This window comes from Aethalodelphis obliquidens, unplaced genomic scaffold (genome assembly GCF_003676395.1).
Source record: "Aethalodelphis obliquidens isolate GAN/ISIS:26980383/991018 unplaced genomic scaffold, ASM367639v1 scaffold61, whole genome shotgun sequence".
Lineage (NCBI taxonomy): Eukaryota > Metazoa > Chordata > Mammalia > Artiodactyla > Delphinidae > Aethalodelphis > Aethalodelphis obliquidens.
Genome location: NW_020838005.1, coordinates 2,185,670 through 2,208,166, shown reverse-complemented (window position 1 = coordinate 2,208,166; position 22,497 = coordinate 2,185,670). Strand labels below are relative to the sequence as shown.

At 38.0% G+C, this 22,497-nt stretch overlaps 1 protein-coding gene across 2 annotated transcripts in view; it reads left to right on the top strand.

The window, feature by feature from the left end:
* Positions 1 to 22,497, top strand: part of KCTD9 (potassium channel tetramerization domain containing 9) — a 49,192-nt gene that overhangs the window by 13,056 nt on the left and 13,639 nt on the right. For both annotated transcript variants that reach the window (XM_027087906.1, XM_027087907.1), the window contains 7 exons: positions 398 to 441; positions 3,884 to 3,980; positions 4,583 to 4,641; positions 4,849 to 4,977; positions 13,832 to 13,899; positions 13,988 to 14,083; positions 14,797 to 14,946. In XM_027087906.1, coding sequence (XP_026943707.1) covers positions 398 to 441; positions 3,884 to 3,980; positions 4,583 to 4,641; positions 4,849 to 4,977; positions 13,832 to 13,899; positions 13,988 to 14,083; positions 14,797 to 14,946 — 643 coding nt within the window. The remainder of the gene's footprint in view (positions 1 to 397; positions 442 to 3,883; positions 3,981 to 4,582; positions 4,642 to 4,848; positions 4,978 to 13,831; positions 13,900 to 13,987; positions 14,084 to 14,796; positions 14,947 to 22,497) is intronic.

Here is a 22,497-nt window from a genome sequence, read left to right as displayed (position 1 = left end):
TTTGAATTTTATAAACGTCACAGAGACCTACTTTGGTGAAAACTTGCTAAATAAAATAGAATGTTAAGTAGAGTTAACTCATCAGTGATCCACCACAATAGTGATTTTGGTGTTTTTTTTTGGTTTTGGTTTTTACATACCCTCGGCAGATTTATCTCTGAGACAAGTGTCTAGTTCACCTCATTCCATTCTCATCAGATCATAGAATTTTGGAGCAGGAAGAGGCTTAAACAACCTGGGTTTAAACAAAAAACACTGGAACTTGGTCAACTTCTTTGCCACATAGATAGCAAACCGGATCTTCTACATTATTCTAAGGAATAGTTCCTCTAGTCAACAGATAATTAATGTGATTTCTGGATTTTGATGGTGGCTTTTTAAATTTTGATTTCCCCAGGGATGATGATGTTTTGTTTGTGTGTGAAGGAGAACCATTTATTGGTAAGTGACTTCCTTAAAAGCCAATTTTGTCTGCCGAAATAAAGATGAAATGGCAAATATTTTACATGGCTTTACTAAGCTTAACATTAAAAAGTATCTTAGAGCAGTACTCAGCTCTTCATACCTTTTTTGATTCTGCATTGGGGGGGTGTGTGAAAGTAAATTTCTAACTTGAATTAGATGATCATATTTTAGTATGGATACCTCATCTTTTACGTGCTGTTAAAAGGCTCTGGATGTGCACATATTCATTAATTATGACATGATAGGGTGGTTTTGATTTTAGAACTATAACTGTTTTGTTTTGAAATTTTCTCTTTGATAGTAGTTATCAAAATCTCTGTTATGTTACATATTTTTTAAGCATATATTGCTTGAAAAAGTAATGTTTGCCAGTCATTCACAGCAGTTAAATCAGTCAAAAATGACTTGGTAGCAACCACACACACACACACACACACACACACACACACTACCCTTCAGTTTCGAAGAAAGCTTATACAGTGTATATCTCAAAGGAAAGAGCCTGAGGCTTAAATAAATATTCTTTAACGAATATTTGATATATTTAGTTCCAGACCATCACACCCTGAATATTCAAGTATTTCTTTAAGCCTTCACAATAATTGTATTTGGTGAGTGGAGGTAGTACTCAAGATCATCACACAGCAACTTAGAAGTAAATGCATATTCTCTGTTTCTGCCTTAAGACTGAACAAAAAATTTTTCTCATCTTTTCTTATCCATTAGGCTAACAGAGTGGGTTGGCAGGCAGTGGTCACTTAATTGGTTCATTGCATACATACAAACAACAAAACAAAAAGTGATTGATTAGTGTTTTTTGTTTTATCGTTACAAACTTTCAGAGTTAAAAATATTTGGTATGTTTTCATCCTCTGCATTTATCTATACCTGGATTATTTTACTTTTGGCCAGTGGAAATCCCTTCATGTTCTTCTTCTTTTAACACAACCCCGTTAGTCTTTTCCTTACTATCTGGAATAACAAAGTGTTCATCTTATACTTCTCTTGTCCTAAACCCAAATCAGTGGTTTTTTTCTTGGAAGCCTTGATTTCTTTTAGTGGCAAATGTCATTTTAAGACCCAGCCTGGGTGCTGGGGAGGCTCGCTGCTACTGGGTTCGTCATGATTACTAGGCTTTTTGGTGAACAGAGTTGGAAATACATGGCTAGCTAGAGGATAAAATTCATATATAATAAATATTATATGATACAAAGCTTTATATCACATATAACATATAAATAGATAAAATATCTCATGGGTTCATACTAATACTTTGGTTATATTAGGATTGTAAGATTTTTATTTAACATCTTCTATCTTACATCTATGTCTCCTTTCTTGCATATCAGTAATCCTGGTTTCCAAGGACATAGGGAGTGATGGAATTGTAATGTCACATAATTACTCATTTCCTTCATCCTACACAAAATACACATAAAAGTTTCAATAATAATCCCAATACTTTGAATACCAATGTGACTACTAAAGACAGTTAAACATTTTTTTAATATGCTCATTCCTTTCTTTCCTTACTTAAAAAATAATCGTATTGTTTATCCATTGTCAAATATTGTTATTATATACTATATACATACACACATATACACACACACCATTGTATACTATACTCTCTCCCTTAAAACCATCACTTAGTTTTACTCCTCCAGTCCTTAAACTGATGCCTCGAGTGGTTGTCTGAAACTTGTTCTCTAGTAGATTCTTTATAAAGAACTTGTGAGAACTATATTCTCTGACATCTTGCATGTGGCTTCTATACCTGAAAGTCAGTTTGACTGGTCATAAAATCATATGTCAGAACTGAACAAATTTCAAACTTTAATGATATGTAGTTTGTTGTATTTCAATTATACCTCAAGTTGTTAAAAAATCCTTGGTTCATATTATTTTTCTTTAAATATCTTAAATATGTTACTGCATTTTCTGACATAGAGTTTTGGTGTCAAAAAAAAATCTGATCTTTCATAAGTGATTATTTTTCCTAGCTCACCCAAAGGATTATTCTCTTTCTTTACAGTAATTTTACTGTACTTTAAATTGATTTACTGTACTTTTAAATTGATAACTTTTAGTATACTATTTCTGGGTGTTCTGAGCTGTTCTGGGTTGAATCTCTCAGTTATGTGGTGGGCCCTTTCAATATGTAGTTTCACATCTTTTTTTTTTTTAAATTTCAGATAAGTTTTCTTGAACTTTATGTATTTATTTTGTTACCATGCTTTGATTTTCTCCTTTCAGGACTCCTATTGTATATGTGTTGGATCTTCTACACTTGTCTTCTATATTTGAAATCTTCTGTTAAATCTTTTTCATCTCTTTCTTCATTTCTTCTTGATTTTTAAAGCTTTCCTCTTTTCAATTTTTATTTTCCTTAAGGCATTATCTGTGGTGTTCTTTCACTCCTGTGTTTCTTCTAGTTTAATCTTCATTTCTGAAATGGTTTTTATTTCTAATTCTCTCCAGAGTTCTCTTGCCTCATTTCTGAATTTTGTGATTCTGGTTTATGTTGCTTTTTCATACCTTGTATTATTTACTTCTTTTAGCATATTTGGAATATTATAGTTTACCTATTTTGTGGCCATTTCTTTCTGGCACATTTTCATTATCTGGCACGTTTTCATTATCTATAGGGATGTAATTCTTCCTATTCTTTTAATAATCTTGTATGGGATTTTCTGTTGCTCATTTTTACATGAAATTAGTTTTCCTTAACTTGAGAAGGGAGCTGACTTAGGAAAGTTTTTGTAATTTCATGGCTCTAGGTGTCCCTTTTATGTTGTTTTTATGAAGTATTAAAAAATATGGAAGTCACCTTCTAATATATTTTGGTTCTGCTTGACCTTTTTTGACTTTTATCTGGACTCCTTTTCCTTTTGTCTCTGTTGTCTCTGTTCTGTTCAACTTGGATTCTTTTCCCAACATCTTATCCTCAGTGTGGGACTTTGTCCTAGGTGGGAGCTTTGGCTGGGTGGGTTTTGAGAGTTCGTTTTCAGCCTCTTCAGATCTTACTCCAGACTGCTTGAATCACCCATGGTTGGAGTGGGCACACCCCTCCCACTTCCATTCGGCTGTTCTCAAGTAGACTTGCTGAGTTTTGAAGTGAGTATTTATGGGTTACTTTGGAATTCTTAGGATCATCACATACCCTGTTGTTTCTGTCAAGGATGCTTCTTCTGTCAAGGATGCTGATGCCATGCTTCTCTTCTAGTTGTCGGTGTTGGCGGGATACCTTATCACCTAGTTTTGTTTTAGATACTGTCTGTGGGTATAGGGCTTGCTGTCCTAGTAGCTCTGGCATGCTTTTATGTGTGTGTTTTAGTTTAAAATATTATACTATTGCCATCTTTCCCAAACCCCCCCCCCCAACTTAATGTTTATTTTTTCTACATGTCACCTCTAGACCCTCAGACAGATTCTAAAGTACCGGAAGTGTTGTCAGGATCTCACACAGACTGGCTAACATTAAATGTTGGAGGGCGGTACTTTACAACCACACGGTAGGTGCACATGTATGTGTGTGTTGAGTGGGTACTATGTACTGTTTGTTCTTTCCTTCAGTTTGCTGATGTCCTTAGAAGATATTCCAGTGCTGCTTAAATATACTATGTGATTTGAAGCCAATATTTAGGAAATTTTTTCTAAGAGTAGAAAATGGTTCACAAGTCATTCCAGAGAAAGCATGAAAAGCATGAATTTACTGTTTTTAGAATATGCTTTTAAAATATTGAGTAATATACATGCAACACAAGTAAAAAATTAACAGTATTGAAATTTGTAGACTACAACTGCTTATACTAAAGGCATAAGAAAAATGTAAATTTCGATCAAGAAAATTGTTATACAGTAGCTTGCTAGAAGGATAGATCAGCATTGAAATTAAAGGCAACGAAATCAATATTTAAATCAAAGGAAGTGCCAGATGAGAAGAGATTTTGATAAATGGCAACTTACTGCACATTTTTGTTTCCCAGCATCACTCCTCCCAGGTTATAGCATGCATCTTTTTGAGAGAGCAGCTGGGATCAAGTATACTCTTGACTTAAATATGTTTGTTTATAAAGACAAATGGAGAAATCAATTTTTTTCCCTGAATTCTTAGGAGCACTTTAGTGAATAAAGAACCTGACAGTATGCTGGCCCACATGTTTAAGGACAAAGGTGAGTGCAGTGAGATCACATTTTGTGTGATCTGTTTGTAGTTGTATTGACTTTATAACTCCTGTCCTTCTGTACTTTTTAATGGAATCAGTAATAATTTTTACAAGAGTGAAAACTTACTGGTATGTTATGCAGTTTTCCTTCTATAAATTTCTAACTTTGTTTTTTGTTTATGGGGGGGCTTTCTTCATTTTAATGGTCCCACAGGTGTGTGGGGAAATAAGCAAGATCATAGAGGAGCTTTCTTAATTGACCGAAGTCCTGAGTACTTTGAACCCATTTTGAACTACTTGCGTCACGGACAGCTCATTGTAAACGATGGGATTAATTTGTTGGGTGAGTTTTCAATGTAATTCCTCACACTTTTTAGGATTTGTATTTTCTTTTCACTTAGTAATGTATATTTTCATAAAGTAAAAGTATCTTTTCCATTTTTAAAACTAAATGTTTTTACATGCATATGAGTGTAAATATACACTCATATATCTACACAGGTAGATAGTCTTTCAGGTATACATCTACCCCATACATTCCGATTTTAGATTCTAAATAGATTTAGATTTCATCAGTAAGGACGCTAAGGGATTTTGTTGTTTTTGTAAATTTTTAAAAAAAAATTTTATTTATTTTTGGCTGCTCTGGGTCTTCGTTGCTGCATGTGGGCTTTCTCTAGTTGCAGCGAGCGGGGGTTACTCTTCGTTGTGGTGCGCAGGTTTCTCATTGCGGTGGCTTCTCTTGTTGTGGAGCATGGGCTCTAGGTGCGTGGGCCTCAGTAGTTGTGGCACGTGGGCTCAGTAGTTGTGGCGCATGGGCCACAACTGCTCTGCAGCATGTGGAATCTTCCCAGGCCAGGGCTTGAACCTGTGTCCCTTGCATTGGAAGGCAGATTCTTAACCACTGTGCCACCAGGGAAGCCCCGTTGGAAGATTTTTAATTACAGTTTCATCATTACTTGTGATAGATCTGTTTATATTTTCTGATTCTTCCTGGTTCAGTCTTAGAAAATTGTACCTTTCCAAGAATTTGTCCATTTCTTTGTGGTTGTCCATTTTGTTGGCATATAATTGTTTGTAGTAGTCTCTTACAGTCCTTTGTATTTCTGCGGTGTCAGTTGTGATTTCTCCTTTTTCATTTCTAATTTTACTGATTTGCATCCTCTCACTTTTTTTTTCTTGATGAGTCTGGCTAAGGGTTTATCAATTTTGTTTATCTGCTCAAAGAACCAACTTTTAGTTTTATTTATCATTGCTATTGTTTTCCTTTTTTCTATTTCATTTATTTCTGCTCTGATCTTTATGGTTTCTTTCCTTCTACTGACTTTGGGTTTTCTTTGTTCTTCTTTCTCTGGTTGCTTTAGGTGTAAGGTTAGATAGTTTGTTTTTTTTTTTCTTTAGGTGAGATTGAATTCTATAAACTTCCCTCTTAGAACTGCTTTTGCTGCATCCCATAGGTTTTGGGTCGTCATGTTTTCGTTGTCATTTGTTTCTATGCATTTGTTTATTTCTTCTTGGATTTCTTCAGTGATCTCTTGGTTATTTAGTAGCACACTGTTTAGTCTCCAGGTATTTGTGTTTTTAACAGTTTTTTTCATGTAATTGATTTCCAATCTCATAGCGTGTGGTCAGAAAAGACGCTTGATATTTCAATTTTCTTAAATTTTCCTAGGCTTGATTTGTGACCCAAGGTGTGATCTGTCCTGGAGAATGTTCTGTGTGCACTTAAGAAGAAAGTGTATTCTGCCACTTTCAGGTGGAATGCCCTATAGATATCAATCAAATCTATCTGGTCTGTTGTGTCATTTAAAGCTTGTCTTTCCTTATTTATTTTCATTTGCATTGATCTGTCCATTCGTGAAAGTGGGTGTTAAAGTCTCCTACCATTATTGTGTTACTGTCGATTTCCCCTTTTATGGCTGTTAGTGTTTGTCTTATGTATTGAGGTGCTCCTATGTTGGGTGCATAAATGTTTATAATTGTTATACCTTCTTCTTGGATTGATCCCTTGATCATTATGTAGTGTCTTTCCTTATCTCTTGTAACAGTCTTTATTTTAAGGTCTATTATATCTGATAGAAGTATTGCTACTCTGGCTTTCTTTCGATTTCCATTTGCATGGAGTATCTTTTTCCATCCCTTCACTTTCAGTCTGTATGTGTCCCTAGGTCTGAAGTGGGTCTCTTGTAGACAGCATATAGATGGGTCTTGTTTTTGTATCCATTCAGCCAGTCTGTGTCTTTTGGTTGGGCCATTTAATCCATTTACATTCAAGATTATTATCGATATGTATGTTCCTCTTACCATTTTCTTAATTGCTTTGGGTTTGTTTTTGTGGGTCCTTTTCTTCTCTTGTGTTTCCACCTAGAGAATTTTCTTTAGCATTTGTTGTAGAGCTGGTTTGGTGGTGCTGAATTCTCTTAGCTTTTGCTTGTCTGTAAAGCTTTTGATTTCTCCGTCAAATCTGAATGAGATGCTTGCTAGGTAGAGTAATCTTGGTTTTAGGTTTTTCTCTTTCACCATTTTAAGTATATCCTGCCACTCCTTCCTGGCCTGCAGAGTTACTGCTGAAAAATCAGCTGGTAACCTTATGGGGATTCCTTTGCATGTTATTTTTTGTTTTTCCCTTGCTGCTTTTAATATTTTTTCTTTGAATTTAATTTTTGTTAGTTTGATTAATATGTGTCTTGGTGTGTTTCTCCTCTGGTTTTTCCTGTATGGAAGTCTCTGCACTTCCTGAACTTCGGTGACTATTTCCTTTCCCATGTTAAGGAATTTTTCAACTATAATCTCTTCAAATGTTTTCTCAGACCCTTTCTTTTTCTCTTCTTCATCTGGGAGCCCTATAATTTGAATGTTCGCTTGTTTAGTGTTGTCCCAGAGGTTTCTGATATTGTCTTCAATTCTTTTCATTATTTTTCTTTATTGTGCTCCTCCGCAGTTATTTCCACCATTCCATCTTCCAGCTCACTCATTCGTTCTTCTGCCTCAGTTATTCTGTTTGATTCCTTCTAGTGTATTTTTCTTTTCAGTTATTGCATTGTTCATCTCTGTTTGTTTGTTCTTTAGTTGTTTAGATCTTTGTTAAACATTTCTTGTATTTTCTCAATCTGTGCCTCCAATTCTATTTCCGAGATTCTGGATCATCTTTACTCTCATTACTGTGAATTCTTTTTCAGGTAGATTGCCTGTTTCCTCTTCATTTATTTGGTCTTGTAGGTTTTTACCTTCTTCATCTGTGACATAATTTTTTGTCAACTCATTTTGTTTTTGTTTTTGTTTTGATGGGTGGGATTGTGTTCTGGTTGTTTGGCCTGAGGCTTCCAGCACTGGCATTTGTAGGCGGTTGGGTAGAGGTGAGTCTTGGTCCCGTAATGAGGACCTCTGGGAGACCTAACTCCTATGAATATTCCCTGGGGTCTGAGGTTCTCTGTTAGTCCAGTGGTTCAGACTCGGAGCTCCCACTGCAGGAACTCTGGCCTGACCCCCAGCTCATGAACCAAGATCTTGCAAGCCGTGCGAAGTGCCAAAAAGACAAAAGAAAAAAAGGAGCAGAACAGTAAGAAAGAGTAAATAATAAGATTAGAAAACTAACAGCTATCTTAGAAAGAATAAAAATATAGATGAAACAACAACTGGAAGGTAAAACAGGACCACAGTAGTAATAAAGAGGAGGGGGGAAAAATGCCAGAAAAGACCTTGGCTGGGGGGGGCGGGGCTTAGGTCGGGGTGTGGTTTAGGTGGTGGACGGGGCCTATGCTTAGGACCCACAGGGCCAGAAAAGGCCCTGGGGCAGGGTCTTAGACTCAACACAGCAGGAGGGGCCCAGGAGTGCCTCTGGCCCTGGAGGGTAGATGACCAGGTCCAGGACCCCAGCATGCTCACTGAGCCCAAGTGGGTGGGGGAAGTCCCAGAGGGCCCTTCCCCATTGGCCTCTCTTCTTCTCCCTCCCATGTCCACAGCACCCACATGGCTAGCGGTGGCCCCAGAAGGCAAGGGACCAGACCCGGAAGCCCAACAGGCTTCCTGGAGCTGAGTGGGCAGGGGAAACGCCTGGGTTGCTTCCCCTGATCCTCCAGCCCCGAAGCATCCCTTGCCCCGTCCTCCTCTCCTCCCCTTCCCACCTCCTGCCTCCCTCCTACGCTCCCAGGACCAGCGTGGCACAGAGGGGGCCTCAGAGGGTGGGGGACCTGGCCTAGGACCCCAGCAGGTCTCCCGGGCTGAGTGGTCTGGGGAAACACCCGCCACACCTCCCTGATCCTCTGGTCCTTGAGGGTTCCCCCCACCACTGTCCACCTCTCCTCTTTCCCCCTTCTCCCTCCCATGCTCCTAGGACTCATGAGGCCAGAAGGGGCCTGGGAGAGAAGGGGGCCCAGGAAAATGGAGGACCAGGCCCGACAGCCCAGTAGGCTTCCCGGGCACAAGTGAGTGGGTGAAACAACCTCCGTGCCTCCCCTGGTCCTCCTATCACAGAGGGCCCCTCCCGCATCCACCTCTCCCCTTTTCCAACACCCCTGCCTCCCTCCTACGCCCCTACAAACAGCATGGCCCAGAGGGTGCCTTGGAGGGTTGAGGACCCTGCCTGGGAGACCTGCATGCTTCCTGGCCGATTGGGCAGGGGAAACACCTGATTCTCCGAGCCCCTGAGGGTCCCTCCAGGCATGGGAACCCCTCCCCGCCCTTCCAAGTCACCCCTCAGGGGTGCCGGTCCTGTCTGGCCTTCACTTCTCCTCCCCCCTTACTCCCCCCATGTTCCTACCTGGTCACTCGGGGGTTCCTTCTATCTCCTTGGGCATTGAGGTCCCCCACCAGCATCTGGCAGGCGCCTTAGTTGTGGGGAAGACATGAACTCCGCGTCCTCCCCCACCACCATCTTCTGTAGGCTCTTGTTTTTTTAATCCACTCTGCCACTCTGTGTCTTTTGATTGGAGCATTTAGTCCATTGACGTTTAAGGTAACTTTTGATAGATAAGTATTGCTATTGTAGAGCTTGTTTTCCAGTTGATTTTTGTATTTCTTCTTTGTTCTTTTTTCTTCTTGTTTTTCCTTTCAGCGTTTGATGATTTCCTTTTGTATTATGCTTGTGTTCTCTCCCTTTTGTTTTTGTGCATCTATTGTATACCTTTGATTTGTGGTCCCCCTGTTTTTCGAGTATGTTAACCCCTTCCTATATGTACTTGCTTTAGAATCTATAGTGGTATAACCTCAAACACATTCTAAAAGATAACCTACATTTTCTTACTCTCTTCCCCCACTTTTTATGATTTTGATGTCCTCTTTTACATCTTCATGTGTATCCTTTTGCTGTTCATTGTGGTTATCATCACTTTCACAAAAAAATTATTTTATGATTATTATTTTTAAAAAATTTGCATACTGGCTTATTTATGTGATTTACTTTCCAATTGTGATTTTCCTTTTCCTCTAGATTCTTCTTTTCTACTTAGAAAAGACCTTTCAATATTTCTTTTAGGGATAGATTTAGTATTGCTCTATTCCTTTAGTTTTTGCTTGTCTGAGAAATTCTTTCTCTCTCCTTCTATTCTAAGTGTTGATCTAGCTGGGTAGAGTATCCTAGGTTGCAGATTTTTCCCTTTAAGTACTTTGAATATATCTTGCAGCTCCTTTGTGGCCTGCAACATTTCTGTAAAGAAATCAGCTGATAGCCTTATGGGGGTTCCCTTGTAATTATCCCTTTGTTTTTTCTCTTGCTGCCTTTAGAATCCTCTCTTTAACTTTTACCATTTTAATTATAGTATATCTTGGTAGAGATCTGTTTGGGTTCATCTTGTTTGGGACCCTCTGTACTTCCTGTACTTGTGTATCTGTTTCCTTCTTTAAGTTTGGGATGTTTTCAACCATAATTTCTTCACATACATTTTCAATCCCCTTTTCTCTTTCTTCTCCTTCTGGGATGCCTGTTATGTGTAGATTGGTACACTTTACATTATCCCATAGGTCTTTTAAATTGCTTTCAATTATTTTTCCATTTGGCTTTCTGTCTGCTGTTCTGACTGGGGGACTTCCATTGTTCTGTCTTCCAGATCACTTATTTATTCTTCTGCATTATTCAACCTGTTACTCATTGCCTTTAGTTCAGCTTTCATCTCGGCGAATGAGTTTTCTCATTTTCCTTGGCTCCTCTTTACACTTTCTAGTTCCTTTTACAGTAATCTACATTTGTATTGATAACCTTTCTTAGTTCCTTCAATATTTTCATTATCTTTTTTTTGAACTCACTGTCTACAAGACTGAGCAGATCTGTTTCATTGTTTGTTCTTTCTGGGGAATTCTCTTGATCTTTTCTGGGTGTGGATCCTCTGCTTCTTCATTTTACTTATATTTCTCTTACTCTATGAGTTTATGACAAACAATTATCTACTGTGGTCTTGGAGGGCTATTAGTATGTGGAAGTGTCCCCGTGTAGCTTATGTGGGTTTAAAATTTTTGGTGCAAGGTCTGTTTTCCAGATGTATACCTGCCACCTCTTTCCTCAGTGTGTGCTGGCCATTATCCCCTTGATAGGGGGTGTGACTGACGTTGTGGTGACCAAAGGCTACACTGGATGTTGAGTGGGGCCTCCTCTTTGCTCTGTGGTTGTCACAGCCCTCTCAGTGGCAGGGTCTGCTCCCTAGTTATTGCAGTAGAAGCCCCAGATCCATTTCTGAGCTGTGGTGTGAGGTAGTTGGGATTGGAGTATGCCCAGGGAGAGGAGCCCCTGAGTATTCCTCCTCCAGAGCTCTCCACCAGGGAGTGCATTCTGTGCTGTCATCCGTCACCCATTGTGTGGGCTCACAAAGTACACTGTTGTTGGCACTGTGCTCCGTCTCACCTCAACCGTGAGAATGCAGGCAGTAAGCTCTGGTGTCCCTCAGACGCTGTGTTCACAAAGTTACCAGCATAGGTCTGCTGGCAATGATCCACTGAAGTGAGGTAGCAGGACCACAGTAGTCACACACCTGAAGCTGCTGTTGGAGCTATTGAAGCAGCGCAGACTCCAGCCCAGCCTCTGCGTGCATGCCCCCACAAACCACATAGCTGCTGAGGCCAGACTGGTCCCAGCCACGGGAGCACCCATTGTCCACTTGGATGTCCTGCAGGCGCTGAGTATACAAAGCCAGTGGCTGTGGGGTAGATCTGCGCAGCAGTGGGCAGAGGGCTCAGATTTCAGCCCCGCTTCTGCATGTGGGCAGCCCGCTGGCATGCTCCCAGAGCTCCTACAGGTAGCGCTGAGTCAGCTGAAAGTGTGTGGAGAAAGAGGCTGCTACAGGCCTGTCCCTCCCTTCCATGCTCCTTAACAAAAGGGCTTTGCTTCTATGGTGGGCCTGGGCTTCTTCTACATACACCCCTGGTTGCAGCCCATACCATGCTCCAGCCCCTTCAGGCTTTCTCTGAGCAGCCAACCCTGGTCCTCTCCCTGGTCTGTCCTCTGAAACCCAAGTTTCAGAACTGAGCTCCCGCCCACACCAGCGGTTGCACATCTCAGGCTGGGGAGCACAGGGCAGTGACCCGGACCATCTGTGCAGGTCTCTCTCTGATCTGCCTGCCATAAACTGTCTGCTGCGCTTTGCTTTGAGCCTCTAAAGCTCCATTTCTGTCCTGGCTGATCTCCCCACCTGTGAAGAGGCTTTCCAGGTTGCGGGCAACTTTTCTCTTTCACAATTCCCTCCCAGATATGCAAGTTCCGTCCCAATGCCTTTTTTTTTAAATTCTTGTACTACCTGGTTATGAGGAGATCTTTCATGCGATTTTGGGTGTTTGAGATATTCTGCCAGCATTCAGAGGGTATTCTGTGAGAACTGTTCCAGATGTAGATGTATATTTGATGTATTTGTGGGAGGAGGTGAGCTCCACATCCTTCTATTCTGCCATCTTGTGTGAGCGCCCTGGAAATCCTTTATTTAATGATTTTCCTATAAGAAAGGTTTCTGAATTATACTGCTGACTTTGGTTTCGAAGCTCTCTTACATTTATACACTTCTGTAATATTCTGATTCAGTAACTAAAAGATCTCTGACAAACCGATTCAGATCTGCTTCATTCACAAACTCAAGGGGCTTCCCTGCTGGCGCAGTGGTTAAGAATCCGCCTGCCAATTCAGGGGACACAGGTTCGAGCCCTGGTCCAGGAAGATCCCACATGCCGCGGAGCATCGAAGCCCATGCACCACAACTATGAGCCTGCACTCTACAGCCTGCAAACCACAACTACTGAAGCCCGCGTGCCTAGAGCCTGTGCTCCACAACAAGAGAAGCCACCACAATGAGAAGCCCATGCACCACAACAAAGAGTAACCCCCGCTCTTAGCAACTAGAGAAAGCCCGCACGCAGCAACAAAGATCCATCACAGCCAAAAATAAATATATTAATTAAATAAATTTATCTTAAAAAAAAAAAAAAACATGGTACTCTGACTGTGTTAAGTATATTAAAAAATAATAAGTCAATGAAGGCTTTCCCTGGTGGAGCAGTGGTTAAGAATCTGCCTGCCAATGCAGGGGACACGGGTTTGAGCCCTGGTCCAGGAAGATCCCACATGCCACGGAGCAACTAAGTCTGTACGCTGCAACTACTGAGCCTGTACTGTAGAGCCCATGAGCCACAACTACTGAGCCCATGTGCCACAACTGCTGAGCATGCTTAGAGCCCATGCTGCACAACAAGAGACACCACTGCAACGAGAAGCCAGCACATCGCAACGAAGAGTAGTCCCTGCTTGCCGCAACTAGAGGAAGCCTGCACGCAACAAAAACCCAATGCAGCCAAAAATAAATATTTTTTTAAAAGTCAATGAAATGTTAAGATTAGGTGAACTAATCATTTATTATTGGGTTTACAAATCACTATGTCAGTTATTTTAGGAATGTATGATGTTAGGATTTTTCTGTCTGTGGCCTATTTAATTTTCAGAAATAATTTTGTAATATGGAAAGCTTTCATTCTAATTCATGAGTCTTCTTTCTTTTGCTGTATGTAAACTATTTAGAAAAACTTCGTTTACAAATATTTTTAAATATTCTATATATACATATATATGTTCTAAACATTAGTTATTTTTTTTCTATATTGATGGATAGCCTACTTGTATTTCACTTCTGTTGTGAGAATTTAACTTTATAGATTTTTTTTATAAATGATTCTATAAATATTAAAATGAATAGCATTCTATAAAAGTCAAATTGTTTTTATTATGATAGGTGTGTTAGAAGAAGCAAGATTTTTTGGTATTGACTCATTGATTGAACACCTAGAAGTGGCAATAAAGGTAAGACTCTTTTTACATTAGCCAAGTATTACATGTATTGTAGCTATCTCCCAAAATGCTCCACTGATCTGTCAATATGCTTTTCAAGAATTCTCAACCACCAGAAGATCATTCACCAATATCTCGAAAGGAATTTGTGCGATTTCTGCTAGCCACTCCAACCAAATCAGAATTGCGTTGCCAGGTAATTAAAGCAGACTTTTATATGAGTTATTCATGTAGGCAAATCTGTGAGTAAAGTTTTAAATTCTTCTGGGAATTTTTCTGTTGCCTTGTTTTCTTTTTTCATGAAAGATATATTTTACTTATGGGTCATAGCATTGATTTAGTCCCAAAATGGTTAGACAGAAAAAGAGATGTAATAATCTTTTTTATTGTCTAATTATGCCTCATGCAGCAGTTTTTGAGTAATGCATAGGAATTGCAGCAATAAAAATAAAAAGTCAATTGTACAGTTGTTATGTATGGTTAATCAGTGGAAGATACTTTTACTTTTATGTATTATAGCACTAATGATTTTAAAAACCACAATACTCACTTTAAAAAAATAAAACGATCTTGAATTATTGAATTAATAAAATAATTTAAGTACAATCAGGTTTAATAAAAAAATAATACTTATCAACGGGTATGTGGCCAGCAGAGATCTCTCTTTAGAAACTTCTGCACATAAATGAGGCATTGCCAGGATGCATTCTAGTGTTATATGTAAGTTGAGTTCCTTTAAGAACCCGTTAAGGAGACTAATTTTATGTATCTCAGTTCCATTTGATCATGTAACGAACTCCAAATGACGGAACTGCCAATTACTTCTAAAACACATGGTGGTTAGCTATTGTAACTGAATATACAACAGATGGTTTAAATATGGTGACAGTTTGTGTTTTTTAATTTTAGGGTTTAAACTTCAGTGGTGCTGATCTTTCTCGTTTGGACCTTCGATACATTAACTTCAAAATGGCCAACTTAAGCCGCTGCAATCTTGCCCACGCTAATCTCTGCTGTGCAAATCTTGAACGAGCTGACCTCTCTGGATCAGTGCTTGACGTAAGAATCATTTTTGGTTACAAAAGAAAATTAAATTTTTAGTCTATTGAACACTCAGAGCAGAAATTATATCTGTCCCTTATTGGAGCTTTTACTTGCAAACAGGTAATTTACTAAGTTGATGATAAAACTGAAGGTTCTGAAAGTGAAATGGGTTGGTTTTGCAACTTTGGTATCCTTTATTAAACATAGGTCTGAAAAGTATAGCAACTAATAAGAAATGAAATCTTGAAATTAGATCCTGATCTCCTCAACACTCTATTTATCAGGACTTCTATTTTCAATGAATGAATAGGGTAAAGCTGGAAAGTATCTTTGCATTTTTCTATTCAGGTTCATTTCTGGAATAGGAAATGTTATTGCTCCAGGGGATATGTGGCAGTTATTTTTAAATAAACATGGTATATAGCAATCTGTATAAGTTAGCATCTCAGTGGCTCTCTACCTCTATTCATATGTGTTTACATATATGTATGTGTATATATGTGTGTGTGTACATATGTATATGCATGTATTTGTGTAGCAGTTACCTGTGCTAATTTGAGGTTAGAAGATATATGTAAAACCAGCCGTGAAATCTAATTTCTAAGAACTTTCAGTTCCTTAATATCAAGGACCATGTCTGTGTGCCTTTTGAGTTAATAACACCTAATATAGTACCTTGCCTTTAGTAGTCACTGAATAAATGTTTATTGAATTTTATAATGTTGGTTTTGTTCCTTAGCTGCAGTGTATTTTTCCATGAAACTTGGATCTAATAACAGAATATGCCAACACATTTCCTTGTTCCATCTTATGATGAAGGATCAAATAAATGGCAAAATAAGCAAAACACTAACAGTACAAAGGAAAAATCTGAAGGACCTAATTTTTAAATAGTGAAATGCTGAGAGGCAGCTTTGTTGGTTTCTGTTAAGGAATGAAAAAAAAAAAAGATAAGACAGATTGGATCATTGAATACAAATGGTTTTGAGTTCTATTTAATTATAGCATTACTGTGAGCCTGAACCATAATTTTCTTATTTTTGAATGCTTGTTCTACCCACATTGTATAATTGATGTGAAGGCCAATATGTATATATAATATACATGTGTATATATTATATATATGTATGATTTTTTTATTGATGTGTAGTTGATTTACAATGTCATGTTAGTTTCAGGTGTACAGCACAGTGATTCAGTTACATATATGTGTGTGTGTGTTTGTGTGTGTGTATACATATATACATATATATACAGTCTTTTTCAGATTCTCTTCCCTTATAGGTTATTACAAAATACTGAGTATAATTCCCTGTGCTATACAGTAGGTCCTCGTTGGTTATCTATTTTACATATAGTAATATGTATATGTTAATCCCAACCTCCTAATTTATCCCTCTTCCCATCCCCTTTTCCCCCATTTGGTAACCACAAATTTTTTTCCTATGTCTGTGAGTCTCCTCCTGTTTTGGAAATAAGTTCATTTGTATCTTTCTGTTTTTTTACATTCCACATATAAGCAATATCATATATTTATCTTTCTCTGTCTGGCTTACTTCACTTAGTATGATAATCTCTAGGTCCACCTATATTGCTGCAAATGGAATTATTTCATTCTTTTTTTGTGACTGAATAATATTCCATGGTGTGTGTGTGTGTGTGTGTGTGTGTGTGTATATATATATATATATATACACACATATATATACACCACATCTTCTTTATCCATTAATCTGTCCATGGACATTTAGTTTGCTTCCATGTCTTGGCTGTTGTAAATAGTGCTGCAGTTAACATTGGGGTGCATGTGTCTTTTCAAATTATGGTTTTCTCCGGATACGTGCCCAGGAGTGGGATTGCTGGATGATATGGTAGCTCTCTTTTTAGTTTTTTAAGGAGCCTCCATACTGTTCTCCATAGTTGCTGTACCAATTTCCATTCCCACCAACAGTGTAGGAGGGTTCCTTTTCCTAACCCCTCTCCAACATTATTTGTAGACTTTTCGATAACAGCCATTCTGACCAGTGTGAGGTGATACCTCACTGTAGTTTTGATTTGCATTTCTCTAATAATTAGCAGTGTTGAGCATCTTTTCATGTGCTTTTTGGCCATCTGTATGTCTTCTTTGGAGAAATGTCTGTTTAGATCTTTTGCCCATTTTTTGATTGCATTGTTTGTTTTTTTGATATTGAGCCACAAGAGCTGTTTGTATATTTTGGAGATAATCCCTTGTCAGTTGCATCATTTGCAAATTTTCTCCCATTCTGTAGATTGTCTTTTTGCTTTGTTTATGGCTTCCTTTGCTGTGCAAAAGCTTTTAAGTTTAATTAGTTCCCATTTGTTTATTTTTGTTTTTATTTTCATTATTCTAGGAGACAAATCTAAAAAGATACTGCTGCAATTTATGTCACAGAGTGTTCTGCCTATGTTTTCCGCTAGGTTTTATAGTATCCGGTACTACATTTAGGTCTTTAATCCATTTTGAGTTTTTTGTTTGTTTGTTTTTGTTTTTGTTGTTTCTATTTTTGGCCACACCACGTGGCCTGAGGGATCTTAGTTCCCAGACCAGGGATCAAACCCATGCCCCCTGCAATGGAAGCATGGAGTCTTAACCACTGGGTACCCAGGGAAGTCTTGAGTTTATTTTTGTGTATGGTGTTAGAGAATGTTCTAGTATCATTCTGTTACATCTAGCTTTCCCAATTTCCCAGCACCACATGGTAAAGAGGCTGTCTTCTCCACTGTATATTCTTGCACCTTTCTCATAGATTAATTGACCATAGGTGTGTAGGTTTATTTCTGGGCTTTCTATACTGTTCCACTGATCTATAGTTCTGTTTTTGTGCCAGTACCATCCTGTTTTGGTTACTATAGCTTTGTATTATAGTCTGAAGTCAGGGAGCCTGATTCCTCCATCTCCAGTTTTCTTTCTCAAGATTGCTTTGGCTATTCGGGGTCTTTTGTGTTTCCATACAAATTAAAAATTTTTTTTGTTCTAGTTCTATGAAAAATGGCATTACTGGTAATTTGATAGGGATTGCATTGAATCTGTAGATTGCCTTGGGTAGTCTGGTCATCTTGACAGTATTGATTCTTCCAATTCAAGAACACAGTATATCTTTCCATTTGTATCATCTTCGATTTCTTTCATTAGCATCTTATAGTTTTGGGAGTGCAGGTCTTTTACCGCCTTAGGTAAATTTATTTCTAGGTATTTTATTCTTTTTGATGCAGTGGTAAATGGGATTGTTCCCTTAATTTTTCTTTCTGATCTTTCATTGTTAGTGTGTAGAAATGCAACAGGTTCCTGTGTATTAATTTTCTATCCTGCAACTTAACCAAATTCATTGAAGAGCTCTAGCAGTTTTCTGGTAGCTTCTTTAGGATTTTCTATGTATAGTATCATATCATCTACAAGCAGTGATAGTTTTACTTCTTCTTTTTCAATTTGGATTTCTTTTTTTTTTTTTCTTTTTCTTCTCTGATTCCTGTGGCTAGGATGTCAAAACTATTTTGAATAAAAGTGGTGAGAATGGATATCGTTGTCCTGTTCCTGATCTTAAAGGAAGTGCTTTCAGCTTTTCACCATTGAGTATGATGTTAGCTGTGGGTTTGTCACATATGGGCTTTATTATGTTGAACTGGGTTCCCTCTGCCCACTTTTTGGAGAGTTTTTATCATAAATGGATGTTGCTTTTTTTAAATCTTTTTAACACAGACTTTATTGAAACATAATATTAATACAGAAAAACACACAAATTATAAATGTATAAGTCAATAAATGTTCACAAAGTGAGCACATTTATAAAGTCAGCACTAGATCAAGAAACAGACTATTACCCCAGAAGCCCTCATGTCCTCCTTCTAATCAAGGGTAACCAATATCCTGACTTCTTACAACACCATAGGTGAGTTCTATGTATCTTTGAAATTTAATAAATGGAATCATTTAGTAAATACTTTTTGTGTGTCTGGCTTCTTTTCCTCAGCATATTTGTGAGGTGAATTAAGTGCAAGCATGTAATTTAAGTTTTTACTTTTGGATTTAATTTAATGTATTTTTTTATAGAGCAGGTTCTTATTACTCATCCATTTTATACACATCAGTGTATACATGTCAATCCCAATCTCCCAATTCATCATACCACCACCACCACCACCCCACCACTTTCCCCCCTTGGTGTCCATACATTTGTTCTCTACATCTGTGTCTCAATTTCTATCCTGCAAACTGGTTCATCTGTACCATTTTTCTAGGTTCCACATATATGCGTTAATCTATGATATTTGTTTTTCTCTTTCTGACTTCACTCTGTATGACAGTCTCTAGATCCATCTACATCTCTACAAATGACCCAGTTTCATTCCTTTTTATGGCTGAGTAATATTCCATTGTATATATGTACCAAATCTTCTTTATCCATTCGTCTGTCGATGGGCATTTAGGTTGCTTCCATGACCTGGCTATTGTAAATAGTGCTGCAATGAACACTGGGGTGCATGTGTCTTTTTGAATTATGGTTTTCTCTGGGTATACACCCAGTAGTGGAATTGCTGGGTCATATGGTAATTCTATTTTTAGTTTTTTAAGGAACTTCCATACTATTCTCCATAGTGGCTGTATCAATTTAAATTCCCACCAACAGTGCAAGAGGGTTCCCTTTTCTCCACTCCATCTCCAGAATTTGTTGTTTGTAGACCTTCTGATGATGCCCACTCTAACTGGTGTGAGGTGATACCTCATTGAAGTTTTGATTTGTATTTCTCTAATAATTAGTGATGTTGAGGAGCTTTTCATGTGCTTCTTGGACATCTGTACGTCTTCTTTGGAGAAATGTCTATTTAGGTCTTCTGCCCATTTTTGGATTGGGTTGTTTGTTTCTTTAATATTGAGCTGCATGAGCTGCTTATATATTTTGGAGATGAATCCTTTGTCCTTTGATCCGTTTGCAAATATTTTCTCCCATTGTGAGGGTTGTCTTTTCATCTACTTTATCGTTTCCTTTGCTGTGCAAAAGGTTTTAAGTTTCATTAGGTCCCATTTGTTTCTTTTTGTTTTTATTACCATTACTCTAGGATGTGGATCGAAAACGATCTTGCTGTGATTTATGTCAAAGAGTGTTATTCCTGTTTTCCTCTAAGAGTTTTATACTGTCCAGTCTTACATTTAACTTTCTAATCCATTTTGAGTTTATTTTTCTGTATGGTGTTAGGGAGTGTTCTAATTTCATTCTTTTACATGTAGCTGTCCAGTTTTCACAGCACCACTTATTGAAGAGACTGTCTTTTTGCCATTGTATATCCTTGCTTCCTCTGTCATAGATTAGTTGACCATAGGTGTGTGGGTTTATCTCTGGGCTTTCTATCTTGTTCCATTGATCTATGTTTCTGTTTTTGTGCCAGTACCATATTGTCTTCATTACTGTAGCTTTGTAATATAGTCTGAAGTCAGGTAGTCTGATTCCTCCACCTCCATTTTTTTCCCTTAAGACTGCTTTGGCTATTCGGGGTCATTGGTGTCTCCACACAAATTTTAAGATTTTTTGTTTTAGTTCTGTAAAAAATGCCATTCGTAATTTGATAGGGATTGCATTCAATCTGTAGGTTCCTTTGGGTAGTATAGTCATTTTGACAGTATTGATTCTTCCAATCCAAGAACATGGTATATCTCTCCATTTCTTTGTATATCTTTAATTTCTTTCATCAGTGTCTTATAGTTTTCTGCATACAGGTCTTTTGTCTCCCTAAGTAGGTTTATTCCTAGGTATTTTACTCTTTTTGTTGCAATGGTAAATGGGAGTGTTTCCTTAATTTATCTTTCAGATTTTTCATCATGAGTGTATAGGAATGCAAGAGATTTCTGTGCATTAGTTTTGTATCCTGCAAATTTACCAAATTCATTTATTAGCTCTAGTAGTTTTCTGGTGGCATATTTAGGATTCTTTATGTATAGTATCATGTCATCTGCCAACAGTGACAGTCCTTCTTTTCCAATTTGTATTCCTTTTATTTATTTTTCTTCTCTGATTGCCATGGCTAGGACTTCCAAAACTATGTTGAATAAGAGTGGTGAGAGTGGACGTCCTTGTCTTGTTCCTGATCTTAGAGGAAACACTTTCAGTTTTTCACCATTGAGAATGATGTTTGCTGTGGGTTTGTCATATATGGCCTTTATTATGTTGAGGTAGTTTCCCTCTATGCCCACTCTCTGGAGAGTTTTTATCATAAATGGGTGTTGAATTTTGTCAAAAGGTTTTACTGCATCTATTGACATGATCATATGAATTTTATTCTTCAGTTTGGTAATATGGTGTATCACATTGATTGATTTGCGTATATTGAAGAATCCTTGCATCCCTGGGATAAATCCCACTTCATCATGGTGTATGATCCTTTTAATGTTGGATGTGTTGTTGGATTCTGTTTGCTAGTATTTTGTTGAGGATTTTTGGATCTATATTCATCAGTGATATTGGTCTGTAATTTTCTTTTTTTTTAGTATCTTTGTCTGGTTTTGGTATCAGGGTGATGGTGGCCTTGTAGAATGAGTTTGGGAATTTTCCTTCCTCTGCAATTCTTTCGAAGAGTTTGACAAGCATGGGTGTTAGCTCTTCTCTAAATGTTTGACAGAATTCACCTGTGAAGCATTCTGGTCCTGGACTTTTGTTTGTTGGACGATTTTTAATCACAGTTTCAATTTCATTACTTGTGATTGGTCTGTTCATATTTTCTATTTCTTCCTGTTTCAGTCTTGGGAGGTTATACCTTTCTAAGAATTTGTCCATTTCTTCCAGATTGTCCATTTTATTGGCATAGATTTGCTTGTGGTTGTCTCTTAGGATGCCTTGTATATCTGTGGTGTCTGTTGTAACTTCTCCTTTTTCATTTCTAATTGTATTGATTTGAGTCCTCTCCCTCTTTTTCTTGATGAGTCTGGCTAATGGTTTATCAATTTTGTTTATCTTCTCAAAGAACCAGGTTTTAGTTTTATTGATCTTTGCTATTGTTTTCCTTGTTTCTGTTTCATTTATTTCTTTTTTTTTTGAAACTTTATTTATTTTTAACATCTTTATTGGGGTATAATTGCTTAACGATGGTGTGTTAGTTTCTGCTTTATAACAAAGTGAATCAGTCATACATAAACATATGTTCCCATATGTCTTCCCTCTTGCATCTCCCTCCCTCCCACCCTCCCTATCCCACCCCTCCAGGCTGTCACAAAGCACCGAGCCAATATCCCTGTGCCATGCGGCTGCTTCCCACTAGCTATCTACCTTACTACATTTGTTAGTGTGTATATGTCCACGACTCTCTCTTGACCTGTCACAGCTCACCCTTCCCCCTCCCTGTAACCTCAAGTCGTTCTCTAGGAGCTCTGCGTCTTTATCCCTGCCTTACGCCTAGGTTCTTCATGACATTTTTTTTTTCTTAAATTCCATATATATGTGTTAGCATACGGTATTTGTCTTTTTCTTTCTGACTTACTTCACTCTGTATGACAGACTCTAGGTCTATCCACCTCATTACAAATAGCTCAATTTCGTTTCTTTTTATGGCTGAGTAATA